Source organism: Oncorhynchus keta, chromosome 14, assembly GCF_023373465.1.
Source record: "Oncorhynchus keta strain PuntledgeMale-10-30-2019 chromosome 14, Oket_V2, whole genome shotgun sequence".
Lineage (NCBI taxonomy): Eukaryota > Metazoa > Chordata > Actinopteri > Salmoniformes > Salmonidae > Oncorhynchus > Oncorhynchus keta.
Genome location: NC_068434.1, coordinates 63,792,787 through 63,809,056, shown reverse-complemented (window position 1 = coordinate 63,809,056; position 16,270 = coordinate 63,792,787). Strand labels below are relative to the sequence as shown.

General features: G+C 42.3%; 2 protein-coding genes across 19 annotated transcripts in view; both read right to left on the bottom strand.

Moving 5' to 3' along the window:
• Window positions 1-2,292: 2,292 nt before the first annotated feature.
• Window positions 2,293-5,511, bottom strand: LOC118393769 (zinc finger protein SNAI2-like). The gene is made up of 3 exons (XM_035786818.2): window positions 4,894-5,511; window positions 3,415-4,026; window positions 2,293-3,280 (listed from the first exon to the last, which is right to left on the bottom strand). Exons 1-3 carry the CDS (start codon window positions 4,979-4,981, stop codon window positions 3,099-3,101), a joined length of 882 nt encoding a protein of 293 aa, XP_035642711.1. The 5' UTR covers window positions 4,982-5,511; the 3' UTR covers window positions 2,293-3,098.
• A 690-nt stretch (window positions 5,512-6,201) lies between these two features.
• LOC118393767 (B-cadherin-like) overlaps window positions 6,202-16,270 on the bottom strand; it is a 59,708-nt gene continuing 49,639 nt past the window's right edge. For 4 of the 18 annotated variants that reach the window (XM_052462094.1, XM_052462104.1, XM_052462103.1 and 1 more), the window contains 10 exons: window positions 12,418-12,590; window positions 12,181-12,309; window positions 11,883-12,068; window positions 10,149-10,393; window positions 9,879-10,021; window positions 9,551-9,775; window positions 9,248-9,466; window positions 8,985-9,115; window positions 7,313-7,453; window positions 6,202-7,148 (listed from right to left, as the gene is read on the bottom strand). In XM_052462094.1, coding sequence (XP_052318054.1) covers window positions 6,942-7,148; window positions 7,313-7,453; window positions 8,985-9,115; window positions 9,248-9,466; window positions 9,551-9,775; window positions 9,879-10,021; window positions 10,149-10,393; window positions 11,883-12,068; window positions 12,181-12,309; window positions 12,418-12,590 — 1,799 coding nt within the window. In that variant the 3' untranslated portion in view covers window positions 6,202-6,941. Of the gene's footprint in view, window positions 7,149-7,312; window positions 7,454-8,984; window positions 9,116-9,247; window positions 9,467-9,550; window positions 9,776-9,878; window positions 10,022-10,148; window positions 10,394-11,882; window positions 12,069-12,180; window positions 12,310-12,417; window positions 12,591-12,690; window positions 12,836-12,929; window positions 13,086-13,183; window positions 13,325-13,547; window positions 13,790-16,270 lie in introns of those variants that run through there. The other 14 variants (XM_035786814.2, XM_035786816.2, XM_035786815.2 and 11 more) reach the window with 8 other exon arrangements.

Here is a 16,270-nt window from a genome sequence, read left to right as displayed (position 1 = left end):
TTCCGGAGACACCTGAAACCCCACCTCTTTAAGGAATACCTAGGATAGGATAAGTAATCCTTCTCACCCCCCCCCCTTTAAGATTTAGATGCTCTATTGTAAAGTGACTGTTCCACTGGATGTCATAAGGTGAATGCACCAATTTGTAAGTCGCTCTGGATAAGAGCGTCTGCTAAATTACTTAAATGTAAAATGTAAATGTAGATAGCTGTCACTAGTTTTATCCAATGCACATAAATACTATCTAATCTCTAATCTACAGTAGATTCTCATCACTTCCACCAACTGATCAAAATAAATTCTCTAGACCAATATATCAAAGCACCTTCGCTATCTCGATGGCCGGGAACTCGTCGACCTCTATGCTATCAAATCATCCCAGGAGCTGATACGATACAGCAGAGTAGCAGGACAAGTGGAGATGGGAGTGAAATCCCCAGAAGTTGAGAAACTGTATGGGCGGGTTACTGGTAGGTGAATCCCTGGATCAGGCCCAGGGATTGTTCCAAAGGGAAACAACGAGGCACAGCTCTATGGAATTGTAGAAAGCTAACTCACTCGCTCGCTCGGAGCATTGGAAGCTCTCTAGGTTCCACTCATCTTTGCCAGGGACCTGAGAGGGCCTGGAGGCTCCTGTCAGCCCACGCCAGGAGCTAGAGTTTGGCCAGACCCAATTCACACTGGGTCAGAAATAGCCCCACTGCCTCTATTCTTGACCCATCTGCTGCTGTATGGGTATCAGGTCCATGACTTTCTTGCTCTGGCTACAGGGTATTTATAGGGTGAGAGGAGTCTTTTGTGGAGTCACAGTGGCTATAGTTCGGAACTGCTGCGGTGTCAGCTGACGCACACGTCATGGAGAACGGCGACAGAGGTCAAGATCACGTCTGGAGCCGAGCCTTGTGTTTGTCTACCATCCTCATCCTCTGGGTCTGTCCAGTAAAGGCTGGTCAACGTTTCTACCAAACCTCTGATACGGTTACATTCATATTGATCTCCACAATGTTAGTAGTGCTGGAAGTTGCCCATGGTTGACTGGGTCCATGGTGTCCTGCTGCTAAATAATTATGTTTGTATACATTGAATACGTCAGAAAGGTGAAGGATGGGCCGAGACGCTCCAGCCAGGATATGCTGAGGAATGCGTCTGCCATGTCAGTCTCCACTACAATCCCCCAGCAACACCCCAGGGAGCTGTGACGGTGGTGCCAGAGCCCTGCCACACGGGACCTGGCCTCCTGAAAACACTAGCCTGGCTCGATAAGCTCTGCTCTGCGTGGGCTTCCTGCTAAGTTATGGGTTTTGTGGCCCAAGATACGATTTCTCCCCCAACTTCGAAACTTCCAGGTGTCTTTTTAGTCCCACAACTATGTCACCTACTGTGTATGTTAACATTTCATTCATTTAGCACAAGGTCTCCCCCTGGGTGCACGTTTTGGGTTTTGCCCTAGCATTACACAGCTGATTTAAATAACCAACTCATCATCAAGCTTTGATTGTTTGAAACAGCTGTGTAGTGCTGGGGGGAAAACCAAAATGTGCACGAAGGGGGGGCCCCAGGACCGAGTTTGGCAAACCCTGATGGCAGACACTCTTACACAGAGTAATTCATTATATGTGCAATCAATGTATATTTGAACATTTAGCATATTGATATTTTTATTTGTTCACCCTTTATGGATTTTTAAAAACGTATTATTATTAAATGAGTGGTGGTTATAACAAGAAAAAAACATCATTTTTATTGGTCAAAAGGGGTTGACCCTCTCCAGGTGCAGGTACTGTACATAGCTGGCTATTGCTGCCATGTCCGTATATATGTGTACAGTGTACAAGTAAACAGTTGACAAACATTTAATTGCCGGCCAGTGCCAACACAGCGTCCAATCCCCATTCCTCCTTCTAATCTACCAATCATCTAACAGACAGCCAAGTTGCTCCACAACCTGCGCATGTTTGGAGTGCCTTGGGACATGCTTGACATGTTTGGGATTCTGCTGGAGAAAAGCAGTGTTTCTCCTGACTGGCAGCGACAGGCCATGTGTTTGGGGAGCTCTCTCCACTCAGCTGCTCCACCTGTGCTGAGCAACTGGAAAGAGTCGATCCAGCCCCCCGCAAGGCCTGGCATGGCGCCACCACGGCATGCAGCTGGCCTCCCTCCACCTGCCAATGAACAGATATATTTCATACGAATTTTCCATGCACCTTTACAAATGGGAAACATCACAGTTTTATTTAGACTCTTAAAATATCCTCCTTCACCAGCTGCCCTCCAAAAATACTTTCATTAGCAGAGGGATTTAAATGCTCCCGTCTCAGAGACCCCTGAGAGACCCTGCCTGGGGATAGGGGTGTCACAAGAACACTGCCAGAATGTCACCCACACTATCTGTTTTCCGTTTATCCTAATCGCTTTATTTTCCAGTTTCCTGGGCGCCCATGATGATTTTTACAGTTCGCCAGGAAATGGTCATAAAGTAGGAACGTGCCGAGTCAATGATAGCAAAGTGATAACATGTAGTCCTAGTACTCTAGAGCAGTCACTCAGCATTTGTTTTGATTTTAGAAAAGTGGGTTTCTTCAATATTTCCTGACTTCGACTGGGGCTTGAGTTTCCATCTCAGTGGTTCGTGTCTCACATGATTATGCATGTTTTCATATTTAGGCATAATACAAGGCAATTGTACAAAAATAGGTATTTATTGTCTTTAAACAAAGTTCCTACAAAATTGTATACTCCAGCTATACATTTCCTCAAAAGGCACAGGTAATCATCAATAACACAATCAAAAACTTCAAGGCTTTAAATTTCAAGTATTTTTGGCAGCATGCGATAACAACTTTTCTCTATTTGTCTTGATGTCATACTTCATATGTCAAATATATGACGTAAGAACGTCTTTGGACAGAGTCCATTGTGCTTATTTCATGAGCTTGAAATGTCAGAGAACAAAAACATACAGTAGTCAGAGCTCCGTGTCACTAATAGTAGTCCATCTCCAGTGCTTTGTGAGGGAAGTCTGATGTTAGTAGAACCAGATATTAGTCTAGGCAAGTAGGCAATAGGCACAGAGTGGGCAGCACTGGCAGTAAACAGAATCAGGAGAGTGGGGAGCAGCCAGCCTCTTCATGCTTACAGAGCAGAGATATCCTGGAGAAGGTTTTGGAGCAACTCTTGCACTGGTATTTCTTGATGTCAGAGTGTGTCTGTAGGTGTGCTCGGAGGTTGGAGCGGTCAGCAAACGCCCGGCTGCAGTGTGGGCAGGAGAAGGGCTTCTCACCTGAGAAAAGAAATTGATAACCTCAGAGCCCTAGTGGGTAACTGAATACGGGATGGTGTGAAGTCAAGCTCAATTAATGAAGCAGGTGAATAAAGGTAAAAAGTGTTGCCAGCTGTACATTACTCTGTCCGTACCTGTATGTGTGCGAATGTGTCCCTGGAGCAGCCAAGGCCTGGAGAAGGCCTTCCCACAGAGCTTGCAGACGCAGGGCAGTGTGTGTGTTCGGATGTGCATCTTCAGAGCTCCCAGACTCACGTACTCCTTGTCACAGTACCTGCAGCAGAAGTACTTGTGACACTGCCACTCACAGTGCAACTGCCTGTGCTTGGCCAGCCCAGAGAAGGTGAAGTAGGCTTTGTGGCAGTCAAAGCATTCAAAGCGCTCCTGACTAACACTAGAGTGAACAAGGCCCAGGAGGGGATTAGGCTTGCTGCCCCTCTCCTCTGGGTGTCTGAAGTCCTGTGAGAGCAGGAAGGTCTGGGGTTCCATGGTTCCCAGGGACTTAAATCCAGACTGTGAGTCTCTTAGCGGATTGTTGTGAGACACTGACAGGGGGTAGGTGATTTCCTGTGTTGAGCTATACAGGGACAAGCTGGTGTCCCTTGAAGGCAGCCTGTCTACCTTGGGAGAGTGTATGGAGGCTGGTGTGGGGATGAGACTTGGCCCTGGCAGCCAACCCTCCAGGGGCTGAGGAGTGCTGGGGATGTAAAAGGGGACCTCAAGATAGACCAGGCTGGTGTGGAGAGCTGTAATGACACAAACACCATTTTTTTTTTACAAGTAAACTCAAATGTTTTAATCATACTCTATGAGAATAATTAGGTATCATTTAGTAATACGTTAAAACGTATAGTTAAACATTTGACATTAATTTACAATATTAGGAACAGTCTCAAAGTACTGAGGGACTGTAATTGTGCATGTCGATTTGCATAACTTCCAAAGTTCCAATGCATTCCCATAGCATAGCCAACTGGCACTATTTTATTTTTCTTACAAAAAACGAATCTGATTTCAGTCACATACATTTTCTTTTCCACTTCTATAATGGTATCTTGACAGTTCAATACAGGAGGGTGGGAGGCTAGCTCGCTTTAAGGGGTGAATTGGAACAAAAACACAGACCTAAGGCACATTTCGGGGGTAAAAGGAGCCTCGAAGGGCACTACATTAGCCTCTTGAACGCGCTTAATAGGACCCTTCAGATCCCAGGAGGAGGGACTATTAATCTCTTCTTTTGTGTGACAGATTTTGCACCTGCTAAACTCCAAAACCGCATTTGTTGTATTCTAATCCAAGGTATCAGTTCAATCCATCATTCTTTACTTTCCTATAACGAACATAATTTTAGACTATGCTGAAATCATATTGTTTGAGTTATAGGCCTAGTGTGTTCAACTACTCAAAGCAAAAATACAATTCCTTTTTAAAATGAGCTATGAATGGAATAAAGATAACGATTAAATTCATATTTTTTCTCTCTGAAATTATGCAAGAAAGTCAGACAAAATAGCAAAGGTATTCACATGGTATTTTTTTATAGAACTAGATGAGAAGTTATAACAACGATAGAAACGTATAATTTCAGTCGATTTAAAAAAAATTAACTGTACCGTCTGATTTTGAATCCAGAATTCCATAGTTTGGCTTCTTATTAGTGAGATGTTTCTTCACCAGAAAAGACCGTGGCATCTTTATCATATAGCTCTGTTATTGATGAGTCTGCAGCGCCGCAATAATGTAACAAGTGAGTGCTCGTTGAGTAGGATGACCTGTTGAATAAATAGCTGTTACTTGGAGGCTGTCTTTTGCCTTGCATTCTTCCGTGGAGTGGAGAGTCAGGTGCAGCGGTCGCTGAGAATTAGCATACACACCCTGTCGGACCAATTAGAATGAAAGGACAAGTGCATGGGGGCGGCACCTCTGCGTCGATCAGCATACCCCAACAAAACAGGTGCATCGCAACACAGTAGTCTGCAAGCTTGTAGACAGGCGACCTGAATTGGCCCTGCCTGGTTGGCTTTATAATTAGTAAAAATATTGCGTAACCGGTATTAATATTTTTCTATACTCGTGTTTCTTTGTTCTACAAACCTTCTGTCACATGTTATAGCAAAAAATGCCAAATAAATGTTTTTGGTTGAACTAGCTTACTAAAACTTTCTACAACTTCATAAAACGTGCTCAAAGTCCAGACCTATGATTAGGCCAAATGATGGTGTTAATTTGAATGCACGTTTATTTGTATCCTATGCTTACTTGAAAAGAAAGACAGACTTGAAGTGTTACGTGAGAGGTTCCTTGTCTATTATTCTCAGTTTCTTTCCATGTCTCATTTGAAAGCAAAGCGTATTCCTGGACCAGTCATGTTCTACTCCATTAAGTGCATCCTATTGAGGCAACCAAAGGAGGTCCGTGGGGTAGATAACTAAAAGCAACCGTAACTTTTTATTTATGATGTGGGCAAGAATTCACTTGCTTGAACAGATGACTGGAAAATAATACAAATACAATGACCTTAACCACCTACTCCTGAAGGCTAAGACAAAACAAATGTTTAAAATTGCACATTGTGCCTTACAAATCACATGCATGAGTCTAAATGTCTACGGTAGCCTATAAATGGCTCGAGCCCTGCGGATTGGCTGATACCCATGGTATACGGACTGATATGACACAGCTATGACAAAATATACATTTTTATTGCTCTAATTACATTTGTAACCAGTAAGGCACCTCAGGGTTGTGGTATATGGTCAATAAACCACGGCTAAAGGCTCTGTCCAGGCACCCCGTGTTGCATCGTGGATAAGAACAGCCCTTAGCCGAGATATGTTGATCATATACACCACACCCCCTCCGGCCTTATTACTTAACTATAACTTGTACCATCTGTTCTGCAGGACAAGGAAATGCCATCATTCATTGACCAAGACCTGTTTTATTCAATCATCGCCATCTAGTGTCTCAGCTGTGAATCTGAATAATTTAATTCAAAATAAGACCAATTACAATGTATTTAATACAAATATTAACATCCATCATTGTACCGAAGTGATCTTTAATTTAAAAAAGCAGAACGGAGCTTCTTCAGGAAAAAAAAAAAACTTTGATTAATATGATTAAAATGAAAAGGAATAAAGCAAGCCAAACTTAACAGTTTATTATCAAGCTCAATAAATGCTAACAAAAATCTTAAGGCTCATTTGGCTTCCAGTAACTTCAATTTCATGCCAAAGGATCATTTTATTTATTATAATTAATATATATATATATATATATATATATATATCCATTTTTAAAAAAAGAACTTCGATACGCCGCCAACATGGAAGCAAAAAACAGCAAACAAAGCATATTAAATTCAAGTACAATCTGGGGTTGTTAAGAGTCCATTAGAAAGAACTGCTGAACTGTAAAATCCATGTCAACATCCTGCTAGTGCAGAGCCAAGAGTGTGCCACCCTCCCCATGCTGAAGACGAGCATTGAACACATTTTTCTAAAATGGTCCCATGTCTGCACAAATCAAATTGCCAAACTGTAGATGTGCCCGAAACGCATAAAAAAAGGGGAAATAAAGAAATGACCTCAGTCTACAGACCCAAGTGTGGAGAACCGGACAGTTTCCAAGCAAAAAGGTTTAGTGGCCGACTGACTTCTCAATCCTCTCCTCCTCCGTACATGTCAGACAGCTTCTTGAAGCGCGGGCCCCACTCTTGAAGGAGGTCGTAGTCCTGGTCGCCTCCTGAGTTGGAGGAGTTGAGGGAACTGAGGGAACCGGCCTCAGAGCCACCTCCTTCATAGTCAAACACCAGGAGGGAGTCATAGGGAGGGGCAGTGGGGTCGTTGTCAGCTGCCTTCAGGTTCTGGTCAACAGAAAGATTACATTTTACCACCTTGGTGAACATACAGCACAAATTCTAAACATGCATTCTGACATTATCCATGTCAAATCATCTCCAGAAGACCTAGATATGACCTTAACTGTGTATTCTACTCATAGTATAAATCAGTTCAAGACTTGACTCACATCATCAATGAAGTTGCCAATGTCGGCTGGGTTGGCGGGTCGTGGACGATACTCTGGCCGGGCCATGGTTGGAGCGATGTCATTACGGAAAACATCAGGACGGTTATCCAGACCTCTGTGCAGGACACTCAAGTCGAAATCCTGAAGGTGGAAAGATGTATAGTCATGTATTATATTACAAGACCAGAAGACACAGAAACATAAAAACATTGAGTGACAGATGTACATGTTATTGCATCACAATAAAAAAATGGACCCTTGGAAAAGCCTAGTCCAGGGTTCGTCAACCAGGTTTGGTCCCGGGCCAAATTTTTTCTGAGCCAACAGTGAGCGGGCCAGAACATAGTAAATATATAATATTAGCACAATTGGCCTACACAACAAATGTAACATGTTTAACACATGATTAGAACAAACTCAGTGACAATAATATTTTATCTGATTAAGCTCAAAATTGATCTATTCAATTAGTCAATTTCTGTGTGTTGATTGGTGGGGGGGAAAAAAACAAGTCTACATAGCCTACACTACTTATTTTAACATTACCATTTGTTCAGAACAATTTACTTGATAGCAAGATAAAAAGGTACCTCTCAGTCTCCAGAAGGTGGCTAATGAAAATCGATGTTGATAAGAATGTAGAGATGCGTTCATCGCTCCATCTTTTCCCAATGCCTTATTTGCAATGAAAATAACGCTGTTTGCAAATAATTAAATCTGACGTAATTATGAATCTAAGCATAAAACTCAGTGCCCTTCCGCACCATAGAGGCCAGACACAGAAACATTTAATTATTAACTGTAAGCTGCACACAGCTTTTTGCAGACATATTCTGTAACTTAAAACAGGTTAAATCTGTGGGAAGTGGGAAACAGTCGTGGACATGGAGAAATTTGAGTTCTTTACTAGGAAGCTTGAGTTGTTCTATTTGGACTTATCTGGAAGGCTACTGCACTTCAGCACACTGAAGACACGACAAGCAGAGGGACCAGGCCGCAGCATTGTCAGAGGAGATGGAAGATTTCACCAAGCAGCTGAGAGAACTTATCCACCAGATTTGAAGACCACAGCAAGCCAAAGGATATCATTGCGTTTGTACGTAATCCTCTCAGTCCACCCAGGTGGAGAATTCTCGCTTGCTAAAAAAAAAATGATACCCTCGCTGGATGAGGCAACAAAAAAAAGAATGATTGAATTCCAGACATCAAGCCATATAAGGGATGCGCTCAGGAGTGCCGAGTCCGTGTGCGTTTTGGGTGGCATGCTCAGAGGAATACAGCACAATAAAGAAACATGCATTTTTTTGTGGTAACAATGTTTGGATCGACTTAATGAGAGTCCTCATTTTCCTCCATGAAGGCAATATACTCATGACGGGAACCGGCTTATCACAAAGTCAATCGAGGACTGCCTGCACATCAAAAATCGCAGTAATCCATCAAACCAGACATCCACAAGATTGTGTCCGAGGGGAAATACAACTTCTCATTGAATAAGTAACTTAGTGGCCTATATGACTGCATGTAATAAATGCTAATATTGTGAGAGCTTATCCAGGGACATATACGTGTCAAGCTGACAGTATGTTCTGTTGAAAAACTATTTGAGACAGTTGGGGAACCCTGGCCTAGTAGGCTTGTTCTGAGCTAGTCTAGGGAGCGCTCCACTCACCTGGTCATCCTCGCCACCTCCCTCCTCGTCATAGTAGTAGATGTTGTCCCTGACATCGTCCTCTTGCAGCAGAGGCTCCTTCTTCTCACCACCTCTCTTCCGCAGGAACATGAGCAGCAGAAGAGACAACACTGGAGCACAACATAAACATAGGGCCTTAACACACTAGTACATCACTGTGTATTAACAATTACATATGTACGCGTCGAGGACAGCACTGACTAAAACACTTTAGTGCCGGGTTAAACAAATGAACAACTTACATAGGAGTAGTAAGACTGCTCCTAGAATTCCCAGAATGCTAGAGATGCCGAAGCCTGCTACAGCTTTATCGGAACACTGGACATCTGCTCCTTTGCAGTCACACACAGAGGCCTGGATGGTGCTGTCATAGTGCAGGCCCTGGTTGTCAGACACTCTCAGGACAACCATGTAATCTCCACTGTCCAACACAGTCTTCAGTGTCAGGATAATGCCCGTCTCTGAAATGGAAAACAGGTAACATTTAACACAATTGTTTTAAAGGGGGGAAAGTACTGTAGTTCTGGGAAAAAATCAATACATACTTGTGTCGTTCATTCTGGCAGTCCAGTTAGAATGAGACGACCCCTGAAGCTGTACGGTGTATGGAGCAGCAAAGCCCGCGCTGTCTTTATCAGTGACTGACAGCAGCTGTGGGGAGGACTCCTTGTTGCAGACCCTGATCACACTCTCGTCGATGGTTGGAGCATTATCATTCACATCCTCCAGCTCTATGATAAGGGTGCCAGTGCCAGTTGCCGGGATTTCATCTGCATATCCAAATTAGAGCATTGTCACTCAGGGTCAAGTTTAGGGTGTGGTCATTTACTACATTTTAAATATTAACATTAGAAAAAGGGAACATTTAAATACCGTTGTCGATGCCCAGAACAATAACAGAGTATTTGTTGTCTTGGACAAAAGTGGATTCTCTGTCCATGAGGCTCTTGACTTTGATCAGCCCAGTGTCTTTGTTGATACTTAGCCATCCAGCAGGATCATTGCGTATCTTGTATCTGTGTAGTAAATGTAAAAAATAAATAAATAAAATTGCTTACAACCTGTACAGTTGTCATTTGAAAAATGTTTTCCTCTTCAAATCTTACAAAACATAATAAATTGTAAATGAAGTTCTAATCTTACGTGACTTTCTGATTCCTTGCAGTGTCTGGGTCTGTGGCGGTGTACAGAACCAGGTCACTGTCAACAGGGAGATCCTCAGGTTTCCTGATAATCTTCTCCACTGGGGTGAAGACTGGAGCTTCATTCACATCCTCCACATTCACTACAACAGTAGCAGTGGAGGTGGACAGGCTGATTGCGAATGGGACTTCATTCTGCACAGTGACCAGCAGAGTGTACTTGTTGTTCTTCTCAAAGTCAAGCGGCTGTGTTGAAAGAACAGAAAAGCCCATCAGCATAGGAATCCTTCAGAAATTATAGAATAAGGATAATGGCATTTATATCTACAATCACACTCTCCCCTTCACATTTGGACAACGTAGCCAAAACTTAATTTGGCTCATTAATCCAGGATTTTATATAATTTGTTTCATATGAAGCAATGGTACAAAATGTAACTTTTCATTGAGGGTATTTTCATAAATATCCATTTTACCATTTATAAATAAAAGCACTTCATGCATCTTGCCCCCTTCTTAGTCATAGGTATTTCTACAAATTCAGAGTATTAAAGTAGTCAAAGTTGAGTATTTGGTTCCATATTCCTCACACGCCATGACCAAGTCAAGCTTGCAACTACAAAATTGGATGCATTTTCAGTTTGTTGTGCCCAATAGAAATGAATGGTAAATAAGAATATGTTTCTGAACAACTTTACATTATGTGGATGCTACCATGATTACGGATAATCCTGAATGAATCGTGAATAATGATTAGTGAGAAAGTTAGAGGCAAAAAGTTCATACCCCCAAAATATGCCAACCTCTCCCCCTTCCCAATAAACATTTTTGGGGGGTATGCAATTCATCGTGATTCAAGTCATCCATGATTATCCATAATAAAATGGTAGCATACACACAAATGTAGAAGGGTTTAGAAACATTCTTATTTACAATAAAAAAAAGAGACATGCATGTCAAATAATGTATTTTCTATAGAACCATTTCTGTGTTTGCTACACGAGGGCAATATGCAAAGACAGTTGGTGGCCTTATAGAACTCTAGCAAAAAAATGCCTATATTTACCAGCTGCTTATGAGTGCATTTCACACTTCTTATAGATAATAAATTGGATTTTAAGACTGATATGAATGCCCTGTTTAATATAATGTTTGTGTCATTGCAAATCAACTGCATTATACTTAACACGTCAACCAGTAAAATGGCTCTTTGGCGAGCTTTTGCTACAGCATATCATAGAGCGTAAGTATTCTAGCTAACAACTGCTGCATCCAAAATTGTTATTTTGCAAAGTTCACAAACAAATATAAACTTAGTGACTGTTTAAGGAAGAATCAAAACATTGTAAGTGTACGAGAACCCCAAAAGTTTGTTTAGAAGTAATAAAAAAGGTGAAACTAGGCCATGTCGAACGGGCGCAGATGGCGATGGCTTCTTCTTTCTTACTGCCGCCAAAATCGTGAGCATCTGGGCGCAAAGTCAAATAAAAATGGGATAGTGTACTGTCGGCTCATATGAAATATTGGATCTCTAATTTTTTTTAAACACTAGAGTATAGAGTCATCTTAAAATGTTTTAGTGTCACTGTCCAAATAAATACGAAGGGGAGTGAAAATTACTTCTTCCAGGATATCATTCCAGAAAAGCAGCTAAAAAGCTACATTGACCGGCTGCTTTTGCTGCACCTCCAGAGTAGCAGCTCAAATATATCTATAGGAGAGGATTTCAACATACCTTAGCTGTTGTAATGATGCCCTCCAGCTTGCTAGGGCCTGTGCTCACACTGAAAAGGCCTTGAGGGTCCCCGTCAACTATCTTGTAGGTGGTGGCCCAGGCAGAGGAGTGAGGCTCATCTCCATCAGTCACTGGCATTTTCACCACCAAGGCATCCACTTTATTCTCTGGGACTGACACAGTGTACTGCAAAGGAGAGACACATGATTATAAAGCAACATAGAAAGGGCAATTCCATTATGTGTTAAAACGATTGTAAGGCGGCAATTTTAAATTTTGCCTTCAGAAATGTGCTTACCGAAGGAGTCACAAACTGTGGCGCGTTGTCATTGCTGTCCGTTACTGTAATGATGGCTTTGCCAAAGCTGGTAAGGCCATTTCCCTCCATATCGGCAGCTTGGATTGCCAAAGTATATTTGGTAAATTTCTGACACAAATTAAGTAGAAAATTTAAATCAGAATCACTAGTGTAATGCATGTAGAATATACACAATGAATAAGTGATCGACAAGACTTGATTTGAAAAGAGACCAACCTCTCTGTCCAACCCAGGTGCGTTAACCCGAATCCCTCCAGTCACAGGGTTGATGACAAACATGTTGGGGCTTGGTAGTGGAGGCTCCTGACTGAGAATGGTGTATCTGACATCAGAATTGGCAGAGCCCTCCTCATCAGCATCAGTGGCCGTTACCTGCATGACCTCATCACCTGAACAGAGTGAAGAAAAAATCTGAATCGTCCTAGCATAATTCTCCTTAAAAAAACATTATTAAGTATTGTAAATACTGAGTGTGTGTGAACAACATACCTGGTTTTGATGCTTCAGGAACTGTTCCCGTAAATGGATCTTGGGTAAAAACAGGTTTGTTGTCATTCATATCGATGACTTTCACAATGATCTCCATGGGATCCTCAGCTATACCTGCACCCACTGCAACAGCATGGGCTAGGAGCTAGAGAGAAAAGTAACAAACATTACTTTAAAACTAAATATAAATCAGTTTTCAATTAAGTCAAGGGAGGAAATTTAGGAAACGCAAACCGTACAATGTATTGGTCTTTTCTCTCCCTGTCCAAAGGCTGGGTCACATAGAGTATTCCAGAGTTTTTGTCCACAGTGAAGAGTCCCACAGGAGGTAGGTCTGCCCCAGTGCCAGTGATGCTGTACTGGATCTTCACCTCTTTATCATTGCTGGACTTGATCTGGTTTACAAGGATAATAGAATTCACATCAATGACGAAATGTCCAACGCTGATATTAGAGTAATGGAAAAACGATCCTTAACCTACAAGACACTTACCTGCACCATATTCTTGGGGAACGGGCCTCGGTCATTCTCTGGGAAGTTGATGGGAGGAATGACCCAGTCCCTCTTCCTTCTTTTCAGACCTCCTGAAGACTTGGGGAAGTTCAGAACAGGTAGAGACAGACTTTCTCCTGGCTGTGGAATTTAAACAAAAAACATGAAATATCAAGTCCATGGTTTTACAAGCACCAAAATACATAGAGCATTTTACAGAAACTGCCATCAAACTTCAATTGACTTAAATGACAGAATTAAAATATTTCCAGCTAAACAAGTCATTGAAACCCTTCCAGAGATGCAGTTGCCCATCTATCCACTAGAGGAAGCCATATTCTCATTAATTTAACCAGTCATATACCTTGGGCTGGGTGGTCATCTCATGGTGATTGTGGTGGTGGCCATGTCTGGCCTCATGCAGCACTCTGACTGGAACTGTGATCTTCTTGCCCTTGGACTGGGTAGAGACATAGAACTCCTTATGTCCATTATGCAGAGTCAGCCCCCTCTTCAGTTTCAGCGTCCCGTCGCCATCTACTTTGAAGCGTGAATCCTCGGAGTGAAAGAGAAAGCTGGTACGGCTGGTGCAGTCATCAAAAACCACTGCAAGGTCAAAGAGAAAGGTGGTCAGAGGATATTTTAAAAGTAATATGCATGTGGGCTTAAAAAGTAACCATTGAAAGCACTTCAGTAACAGGAAAAGATTTAAAGCACCATCCAAATCTCAAATTTATAACATCAGTGGGTTCTTGGTGAACTGATAAGAGCCACCACAGACTCTCTCAGTAAATGTATAAATGGAATACTGGTCATAGTAACGAAGCAGCAAAATAGCCTTCTAAAACACCTAGGCCTAGTCAGCTCATGATCGCAGCTCTGATCTGCTGCAAAGACATTATGCAGGGCTTATTACATGCACAATGTAAAAACCCACAACATGTCAGACTTGCAAAGGAGTAAATTGACCCATGTCCTCATGTAACTATTAACATGACATGTATAACTCGTACTGTGCAACTTAGAACCATATACAATGTACCAGGTGGAGATTAAGCTGTCATGGTATACAAGTATTCTACTAGAATCATTCTGTGTGGACAGAGAGCAGAGTTGACTTGCCCAGCCCTGGGTTGAGACTCAAGGACAGGCAGGCAGGCAATCTTGCATTTTTTTCCCCAGAGAAAAATAGGCTACACTGAGAAAAGGTACTGGAGTAACTTCACAGTCAAATGCCCGTTAGTGAATTCTCAGAGGGAAGATGTGCAAATTAAGCACAATCTGCTGGCCTAGAAGGCCAGCATCCCAGAGTTGCCTCTACACAGTCGACATTTTGAGACTGGTATTTTGCGGGTACTATTTAATAAAGCTGCCAGTTGAGGACTTGTGAGGCCTCTGTTTCTTAAACTAGACAGTAATGTATTTGTCCTCTTGCTCAGTTGTGCACCGGGACCTCCCACTCCTTTCTATTCTGGTTAGAGACAGTTTGCGCTGTTCTGTGAAGGGAGCAATACACAGCGTTGTACGAGATCTTCAGTTTCTTGGCCATTTCTTGCATGGAATAGTCTTCATTTCTCAGAACAAGAGTGGACTGATGAGTTTCAGAAGAAGAGTCTTTGTTTCTGGCCATTTTGAGCCTGTAATCAAACCCACAAATGCAAATTCTCCAGATACTCAACTAGTATAAAGAAGGCCAGTTTAATTGCTTCTTTAATCAGAACAGTTTCAGCTGTGCTAACATAATTGCAAAGGGGTTTTCTAATGATCAATTAGCCTTTTAAAATGATACACTTGGATTAGCTAACACAACATGCCATTGGAACACAGGAGTGATGGTTGCTGATAAATGGGCCTCTGTGGATATCCCATAATTTTTATTTTTTTAAAAACCAGTTTCCAGCTACCATAGTCATTTACAACATCTACACTGTATTTCTGATCAATTTGATGTTATTTTAATGGACAGTGTGCTTTTCTTTCAAAAACAAGAACATTTCTAAGTCACCCCAAACTTTTAAACTGTAGTGTAATATTTGGATTTCTAAGACATTCTAAAGGTTTGTCTGACTGGTTGTCTGATCAATACCTTAATTCTTTAAAATATATATAACAGTATCTGTACTCCAAGTCATGTGAAATCCATAGATACGGTGAAATGCTTACTCACAGGCCCTTAACCAACAGCGCAGTTCAAGAGTTAAGCTAATATTTAACAAATAAACTAAATTAATATATAATAAAAAAAACAAGGCTATATACAGGGGGTACCAGTACCGAGTCAGTGTGCGGGGGTACAGGTTAGTTGAGGTAATTTGTACATTTAGGTAGGGGTGAAGTGACTACGCATAGATAATAAAGAGCGAGTAGCAGCAGTGCACAAAACAAATGGATGGGGGAGGGGTCAATATAATAGTCCAGTTGACATTTTATTAATCGTTTGGCAATCTAATGGCTTAGGTGTAGAAGCTGTTAAGGAGCCTTGGGAAGCTTGGACCCAGTGATGTACTGGACAATACGCACTACCCTCTGTAGCGCCTCAAGGTCAGATGCTGAGCAGTTGTCATACCAGGTGATGATGCAACCGGTCAGGATGCTCTCAACCATGCAGCTGTAGATCTGAGGATCTGGGGACCCATGCCAAATCTTTTCAGTCTCCAGAGGGGGAAAGGTTTTGTCGTGCCCGCCTCAACTTTCTTGGTGTGTTTGGACCAAAATAGTTTGTTGAGGATGTGGACACCAAGGAACTTGAAGCGCTCAACCCTCTCCACTACAGCCCTGTTGATGTTAGCGGGGCTTGTTCGGCCCGCCTTACCCTGTAGTCCACGATCAGATCCTTTGTCTCGCTCACATTGAGGGAGAGGTGGTTGTCCACACTGCCAGTTCTCTGACCTCCTCCCTATAGGCTGTCTCATCGTTGTCGGTGATCAGACCTACCACTGTTGTGTCATCGACAAACTTAACGGTGTTGGAGTCGTGCAGTCATGAGTGAACAGGGAGTACAGGAGGGGACTAAGTACACACCCCTGAGGGGTACCAGTGTTGAGGATCAGCATGGCAGACATGTTGCCTACTCTTATCACCTGGGGG